Source organism: Odontesthes bonariensis, chromosome 21 (genome assembly GCF_027942865.1).
Source record: "Odontesthes bonariensis isolate fOdoBon6 chromosome 21, fOdoBon6.hap1, whole genome shotgun sequence".
Lineage (NCBI taxonomy): Eukaryota > Metazoa > Chordata > Actinopteri > Atheriniformes > Atherinopsidae > Odontesthes > Odontesthes bonariensis.
The window spans coordinates 10,441,104-10,449,941 of NC_134526.1; the positions used below are offsets into that span (position 1 = coordinate 10,441,104).

Below are 8,838 nucleotides of genomic sequence, written 5' to 3' on the forward strand. Positions count from 1 at the left end.
TTTGTTGTGCCAGAACCGCATGAAATTTAAGTTACCCTGCTGCATCTTAACTTAATTTCATTAAATTAGTGTCAGCTCCAAATCAACATGAATCTTGTACCATCATTGTTGTATTTAAAGACACTATTTATGAAGAAGATTTCAGTGAATTCTTCATTTTAATTATTTATTGGAATATAATTGAACCCGAGTTCTAGGTATTCCGGAGCAATAATTGAGTCACCAAGGGCAGTAGTTTGAAATTAGCATACTAAGTATTAAATTCTTTTCTGAATGTTCCAATCAATTTCTGCTATTCTGTTTTTTTCTCATGTAATCTTAATATTCTGTAATCAGACGTGTCTTTCATCTTTAGTTCAATTTAAAATGTGCCATTACTCAGACTTCTGAAAAAAAAAGACTCCCCACATTTAAACATCATTTGAAATAGTTTTAATGTCATATCAGTGAAGTGTTACAGCTAAGTTGAACGGGTTCTGTCAGCACAGTGTAGTCTTACACTTTGCTACATCTCAATAGTTAACAATGAGCATTTAAAATGACCTATTAACACGTTCTTGTTTCTAAAGCTTAAATCCTCCCGCTGTTAACTCTAATCATCAGTTTGTTGTACTTATCTGAAATTTAGGTGAAAAAATCTTAGTGTTTGAATGTAAAAGTATAGATTACATTGCTGACAAATGTTATCAGTGAAGCGTGACAGTTTTGTAGGGGATCTATTTATGTATTCACTTGAGCTAATCCTCATAACAACTCTCTGGAAGCATTTGTTTAGATTTACTTTGCATCAGCATTTTGCTATACTACCATGTCTTGTGAGTATAAGCAGTGTTGTTCTATTTATTAACTGTACTTTTAATGTTCCTGTTGTGTATTTTTTTTCTTGCTACTTGTTCTGTGAGCATGAGATTTAAGAATAAAACCATAAACATTTAAATGATGGTGCGTGTTATATTTGAGGGATCATCTAGCAACCTTTGATCTTAATCCCTGACGAATGCATAGAAAGTAAAACTAAAAGCATCAAAATGCAAACGAGTTTGTGTCGTTTGCCAGCAAAACGTTGGTTTTATTTAGAGGTTGTGCAGAAATATCGGCCATTTCGGGGATAATTTCACAGATATGTCACACACTACATGGACTACATGCAATGGAAGAATTCATTTATTTTACAAACAGAAGTCTGAATTCACACATCCCATAAAGGTTTGCAGCTTTATTCAAAGACATCTTTCCAAGTCAAAGGAGGGTCTGATGAACAAGATGTTCAAATATTGAATGATGCAACTGAGATTTGGCTGAAAAGAGGCAAAGACCAGTTGATAATATTCTTTTTCTTTTTTTTTTTTGTAAGAAAACCTAAATCACATAAAAAGTGTCCTTTCTTTTACTTTTATCTTTTGCGTTCGCCCTTCTGTGTACGCTTCTTCTCCTTGTCTTTTCTCTCTTGTTTGGATAGTTTGTCCTTCTCTCGCTGCATCTTATCCATTTCTTTCTTCTTCTGAGCGTCTTCGCGAGCCTGATCCCGCTTCTGCTTTTGCCTGCTGAGCACCTGCTCCACGTTGGTGTTTCTGAACAGGGCTGAAACTCAAGAGTAAAGGTCAAATGGTGGAAAACAGAAGTACTCTGAGAATCAGTCAATACCACCGTTACCCACACTGGATGGGTAAATTTACTGGGACAGTGTAATGTGCAATTTTAATGATCCAACGATGGTAAACAGCTGCCGAAAGGATACATTTATCACTTGGAATGAAGTCGTTTGCACATGCTGGCTCCTCTTCTTCAGCTTCAGTGTGTTAGTTAAGGAAAGGGCTGACACCTTGAACATTGCAACTGCACTGTGTAAGAAAACCAAGATGTGCTTCCCCGAGCTTGCAAATGGTCTCTAGTTGGTCAAAGACATGTTCATAATGTAAAAAATAAGGAGTATTTCCTCAACTGGGTGCAGCCATACCGTTCTCTACAAAGTCAAGGATATTCCTCTTCGTCCGTTATGTTTGCGTATTGAGCAAGTAGGGCTTCTTTCCTTTTCTTCGACTCCGCAGACACCTCCTTCTGTTTGACCACAATCTGAGCTTGTTTTTCTATCATACTGGCAATGGCCAGGACCTCGGCTACAGAAAGGGGAAACATACAAACAGAGAAACTGTAAAATCCTAACATTTTGGGCCCGTCTTTTAGCCACAAGGGTACCTGTGAGAGTCTAAAGCTGCAGGCCTTATGTACATACTCAGTTAAAAATCTGATTCCAAGGATATTATACAACCAGAACAAACTCTTAAGACCACAAGAACACTTCTTGTTTTTGGGGTTTTGGTGTTTTCAGTAAATGTCTTTTGGCATTCTGCGCCAAACTCAAAGCAAACCATCCAATGGTGGAGTTAATGTGGCCATTTGTGACAAGTATTAAAGACTAACTCAGTGGCAAACCGTCTCATCTCCATTTAGTCACAATTCAAATTATTTTTTTTTTCATTCGGGATAATATGTAGCACAGTATTTGTTCGATCTGTACCATCTTCGGCATTTTTTCTGGCTGATCGCCTGGAACACTCAGTCCACTGCTTGATAATCTGTTTGCAGACATCTTCCATGGTATCCTGATCCTGCAAACATAGAAATACAAGTCAGGAACAAGTTATAAATCACTGATAGCATAGTATACACCGTGGTACAGTGACTAAATAACTTATTGATCTACAAGAGGCTGACCTCATAGTTTCTGCCTAACTAAGGATAAGGTCGGATACAACATTTATCATAATATATATCACAAAATGAAGCGCGAGGACCAACAGGTTGGAAAGCAGTCAGAGGATTACTGACTTGGATCTTCAACAAACAGCCCCGTTTCGGTTAAACAACCTCCAGAAGCGGATTATGACCACAGACAATGGCATGTTTGGAAGGAGAAGACATTTAAAAATAAACAAAAACGTATTGAGGATAATAAAAGGACGTTTATCTTCATGTTGTGCGGACCTTAAATAAAGAGACATAGCCGCGTCTAACTCAGATATTAAGCTCAACAAATAACAGCTGACATCAGCACAATCGCTTGGTCCCACCCGGCACTCAAGACAGACAGCAGCAAATGAGAAAACCGTCTCGGTAGCGGAGCAGGACATGCCGCCTCGGATATTCACCAGGAACGCGGATAAAATTCCTTGAAGCGCATCTTCTTTCTCTTCGTCGTTCTCCTCCTCTTGTAGGATCCCTAAAATGTACGCCCCGTAGACTTCACGGTCCACTTCTAACGAATCCAGCCGTTCATTTAACCAGCTTTCAAACTCCCCAGTGTCTGACAGGGGCGCCGCCATCTTGGCGCTTTGGGGTCTTTCGCTCGCCGCTCTGCTGCCCTTTGTTGTTGCCTGTGTAAAAAAAAGAAGAAGAAAAAAAAAAAACAGAGAAAATAATTACTCATGGCATGCTACACATTTTAGCTTTACGAACGACGCTGTATCCGCATCGGTGCAAGTGACTTTATCATGCTTTAATCTTTTATGCCAATGAACAATTTATAACAGGTCGATAATATATTATGTAGACTTTGTAGGTCCATAATGTGCTGCTATTATGGACCTAGAAAGTCCCATTTTCTCATCAGAGACTAGAACACGCTTTTATACTCATACATTTTTCAAGATCGAATATATGGTTTGTTAAATATTCAACAAGACCTACATTTCTTTATATTATTACTCTAACTATTGTGATTATTATTATTGTTATCATAATGGGGGGATGTCTAAAGAAAACCCCGTGTAACCTATACTTGTGAAGATAAATATGAATATTTTTACATACAAAATTTACAACTGAACGTTCTTTCACCATGTCTCTACAATGAAATAACCTCAAGCAGTTGGAGTTCTTTTTTCTCCTTCATTGCACTCATATTGCCATACAATCTTATTGCTCTTTGCTGGTGTGGACCTGTTGAGAAAGGAAATCCACATCCTTCAGAGAAAATCTGAGAAATTTAAAAACGTTTTTTTAGAATGAACTAAATTACAGCTTCTAGTGGATGAACACATGCCTTATGAGCCTTTTATTTGAATGAAAATGGCTGTAATAACTTTGCCATGCTGCCTGTCTGGCTTGTTACATCAATTTCAACAGCCAACATTTCAGGCAGTGCTGCATGCCCAGCATTGGCAGTGCCTTGAGAATCCGGGAACGCTGCCACAATTCGGAAAGTTTTTGATTGGAAATGTATTTTCTATTGCCCTAAAGAAGCCCTTGCAGAGATACTTATGTACTCTCTTATAGGCTTTGAGTAGCAGGTGTGTCAACAGTAGTCTAATTGAAATGATGATTTCATAATTCTGAGTTTTCTTTTCAAAGCCAGTGGGTAACTGGTAGTCTAACAGCTTTTATAGCAACATAATCATGTTAACTAAATTGTTCTCATTAAATGGTCCGCAACAAATTCAACAATGCATAAACGAGTGTGACACTATCTTTGGCCACTGGGTGGAGGTAGAAGACAGATCTGTTCTCTGTTATGATAGAGACAATGCATGATGCCGTTCAAACCTTATTTTGTATGTAATTAATCTAAGTTGCTCTATACGTGCGCATCAGAGTCAGTTTGTTTAAGTATAATTGTGAGCATTGCCGTGGAATAAGAAAATGCTCTGCCAGATGTTTGTTCATCCTCTTTTATTTGACACTGGGACAACATACAACACCTCCCAGCTGTTTGAATATATTAAACGATGTTTCCATGTGAATGGCTTGATTCCCCTTTAGATAGAAGGCAGTTGGCGAAAGGGTGCTTATTAGTTATCCTGCATCCTCTAGTTATACCACTAATACACAATTACACACACACATGCACATCAGCACGCACACACACTGCCTTTACCAGTGCTCCTAAATAATAGCTTCACACGTCGCTGGCCTTGCAGTAATGAAGTGTGAAGCTTCTGTGATGCCACAGGGAGACTGCCGCATGGAACTTTAATATCTATGTTAGTACACCACCTTCAGTTGTTTACAGCCCGGATACATGCGCTCAAATATTTAGATCACTTTTGCACTTTCTAAAGGCAAAATTCATCTAATGTTCATCAAACACCCTTTAACAACCAAAAAAGCAACAAAAAAAAGCAACAAAGAACACAACCCTGATAAGTTTTTGTATCATGAACAGTGTTTATTAGTGGAATCTCATTGTGCTGACGGTGTTTTGTGTACATTTTAAGTTTTGACCCAAAGCAGACTGGACCTTTAAAGGTCCTGTGCATAATTTATTGTTGATTTGGGTCTTTATTGACACAATGATGTTTGCAAAAGTTTTAATAACAGCTATAACAGAAAAGTTTTAGTTTCATTGATGTCCTTTTCCGGCTCCCACTTTATTATATTTTAGATTGTTGAAGCCAGTACAAAAATGAGGAAATACTTTCATTTCACGTAACCAACTGACACAGTAACTCCCTGGTACTTCCAAACTAGTAAGGGGGAAACTGCCATTAAAACAAGCTGGCATAGTCATATTTGAAGCTAAGGGATCCAGGGTCGGTGCATAATGCCATTGCCTCTCATAGTGCTGCGTAGCTTTAGGACGCCTGTCCTATTTATATTGAGGGGCTGTGGATTGATGCGAAATGACGAGTGCTGCGAGGCTGCTGAGTGGGTGGGCATCCACATGCTCTGCTCCACAGGCAACCCTCTACTTCTATACACACATACATACACACAGATGCACACTTGTCTTCATGTACCAATGCCACCAGCTTTAGAAGAGCCCTACAGTCTCAATGTGCAATGTCCTCTCTCTGTCAACATATCCTCTATCCCAGTGCTAATGTGACAGAATATAACCAGAGCCCAGAACAACTAGGCAGTACAGAGAAATAAAAAACAGCATGTATACCAGGCATGTTTAGTCATCTTCTCAAGCAGTTGGTTTTCTTGTCACTTGGAAGCACAGCATGTAGCAACATTAAACACAAGATGCTTACAATTCGGTTGAATAAGCTTTTAAATAAATGTTTGATTTCTTTATTTTATCATTTAGTGAATATGAGTCTTATGCAACATCTAATTGATATCTGTCACAGTGCTTATTGCGGTTGAAATAAACTTTGGAATCTGTGATTAATTTTCATTATGTAACAAATGTACTTTGACAGACATGTAAGCTCAAATCTCTCTGTGCTGAGATTGAGTTTTATGTTACTGTCACGAGTAACTTAGAGGTGTAAGCCCTTCTCATACTGTCTGTGAAAGGCGGGATTGTTGTACGCACATCGTGTTTTGTCCTGTTTGTAAGGTTTGAAGGCAGAGAAAAATGGTCAAAGTTGATGCAGCTCTGAGTCAGTGGCGTAAGAAACCAGAATCAATGTTTGTATGAAGGAGAGCCAGCAAAGCCAAACCTGCTGCTTTAGACATTCTGACGATGTCGTCACTCCTACTACGCTGACGCGTTATTTCAAAGCAGAATAGGAGATAATGATCAGCAGTCTCTGTTTGGTTAATATGAACAGGCCAAGGTTAGACTTTTGTACTTGATAATATAATAAGATTTCGGCGTGATAAGGGTTTTAAACTCCCCTTTCAGACATTTTTTAAACCTTTTGAAAACTCATCAGTGTTCATCATGGTATACTTGTGTTCTTTCTTTCCCTGCAAAATAACTGTTAAAAATAAATGTTTCAGATGTAACTCTTTATTTTTACCCGCATCCTTACTTGTTGAATATAGTTTAGTTTATTTGCGCATTTGAAAATGTAAAGTTAAGACAAAAAAAAAACGAGAGAGGAAAAAAAAGAAGAAATAAAAATAAATAAGAAGCAGGTGAACTTAAAGAGAAACAAAAACAATGTTTTAAACATTTCTTAGTCTTATGTGTCTACACAGAGCGTCAACTATAAAGATTAAATTAGTATTATTGATGGTGGGAAACTTAACTTTATAATAATGAAGGCTGAGCAAATTTAAGCATTTAGCTTCTGCTAGAGCCTGTTCAGTCATTACAAAGGTTTGTTTATATTGTAAAATACAATTCTAACAGATTTTTTTTTATTAAAAGTAATCAGAACTCAAAAACTTTATTCAGTAATTAAACTCCATGGTATCTTATAAAATACTTTCCTAAAGATGTATGATACATTTGTTGGTACATGTTGTAGATTTGTGTAGTTGAACAATGACTGCTTTGAGAATTACAAATTAAACATGTTTTGAAGCTTTCTACCTAGTAATGTAATTCACTTTAAAAATAAAAGTGAATAAAAAAATATTTGATGGATATTGATATTACAGAGAGTCAAGACTACACTTAAAGAAGAGTGGATACCTTTTATCAAAGGGTTTAGAAAAAGTTGCTATTCAGAGAATTGTTGCAACAACAGAATTATATGAAGATATCCAAGAAAGTGCTGATGGTATTACGTCAGGTAACCAGGTAAGACTGTAATTTAATGTTAGAATAGAGCTGGAACGTATGATAACATGGATGTGATCCTTCCGAGAATAGGTTTTTCCTTTTCTTGTCATTTTCTTAAAATCATCATTCAGTTAAATCATTTCTTTATCTTTCATCTTGCAGCAAATCACATTTTCACATCCAGTTTGAACCAATATTTGTTTGAAACCATTTTGCAAATGTAAGCAAGCGATTATTTACTTTGTTTACAAGTACTGATTTATCAGTAGAGTAGATAGTATTATTTTTCAAATCAATAATTGACGTACATTGTTTGACACAGCTGCAAGATGATATAGATTACAAATAGAAATGGACCTAATGTGGTACCGCACATTGTATCATGGTTCGTTCCTAACCTATGTAGTTTTTAATAACATCAATCCATCGATCTATACCCACTTAATCCAATCAGAGGGGTCATTGCTATCCCACCTATCCCAGGTGTCATTGGGCGACAGGTGCAATGCTCGTCAGTTCATTACAGGGCCACACAGAGACAAACAACCGGCCATGCTCACACTCACTCCTCAGTCACCAATTAACCTGACATGCATGTTTTGGGCGTCGGGAGGAAGCTGGAGTACCCGGAGAGAACCCACACATACACGGGGAGAACATGCAACCTCCACACAGCTGCTCTTGCTGTGAGGCGACGGTGCTAACCACCACACCACCTTGGAGCACGGTGCAGCCCGCTGTTATCACTATGAATGACTTAACAAGGCTCGAAGGTTACTAGACCTTTTCTCATTGAAGACGTACTGAAAATCAACATCCAACTTGTTGCCAGGTTTAACACCGTACTCTCTGTCAGAATTGGTCCAGGAAGAAGTCACTACATTCAATAAGATTTGATCTTACTGAAATCGACAATTCTCTGTAACACGTTTCAAGTACTTCACTACTTTTCTAGCCAGAAAAAAACTAAAAAGTGAGTCTGTAATGATCTGCCACCTGATTTTTATCTTGTTCAAGTCTTGTGGGTCTATTCTAAATGTTAAATTTACAGTGCGGGATGATGATGAACTCCTTTGAAAAGCATTTGTGAGGCTGAGGGTTGCTGCATTAGCAACGGTAGGCATTCAAAAGGAGGATGGATATAAAGTATTGGTCACTGCATATTTCTGAAAAGCCAAAAAATAACACATTGGAGTACTGCTTTAAAGGTAATGTTGGGCAAAGTTCAGACGCACTTTTGTGTGATGGCTTCCACAATTTTATCTACATTTTGTGCTACAATACGCTAACTGACTGGAACACACATCAGATTTTGATCCTGCTGTCAGGATATCAGGATATCAGATTTGAGGGATAAAGCAGCTAATCACATTCATAAAATTATGTTTTTTATGGGAAATGACTGAAACAGCTCCTCTAATTTTATGGTTCCTAAC

The 8,838-nt window shown here is 37.7% G+C and overlaps 1 protein-coding gene across 1 annotated transcript; it reads right to left on the reverse strand.

Moving 5' to 3' along the window:
• Positions 1-1,146: 1,146 nt before the first annotated feature.
• On the reverse strand, positions 1,147-3,353 carry ccdc43 (coiled-coil domain containing 43). Its single transcript, XM_075453553.1, has 5 exons — positions 3,150-3,353; positions 2,519-2,609; positions 1,982-2,117; positions 1,739-1,794; positions 1,147-1,581 (listed from the first exon to the last, which is right to left on the reverse strand). Exons 1-5 carry the CDS (start codon positions 3,321-3,323, stop codon positions 1,394-1,396), a joined length of 645 nt encoding a protein of 214 aa, XP_075309668.1. The 5' UTR covers positions 3,324-3,353; the 3' UTR covers positions 1,147-1,393.
• Between the last annotated feature and the right edge of the window lie 5,485 nt (positions 3,354-8,838).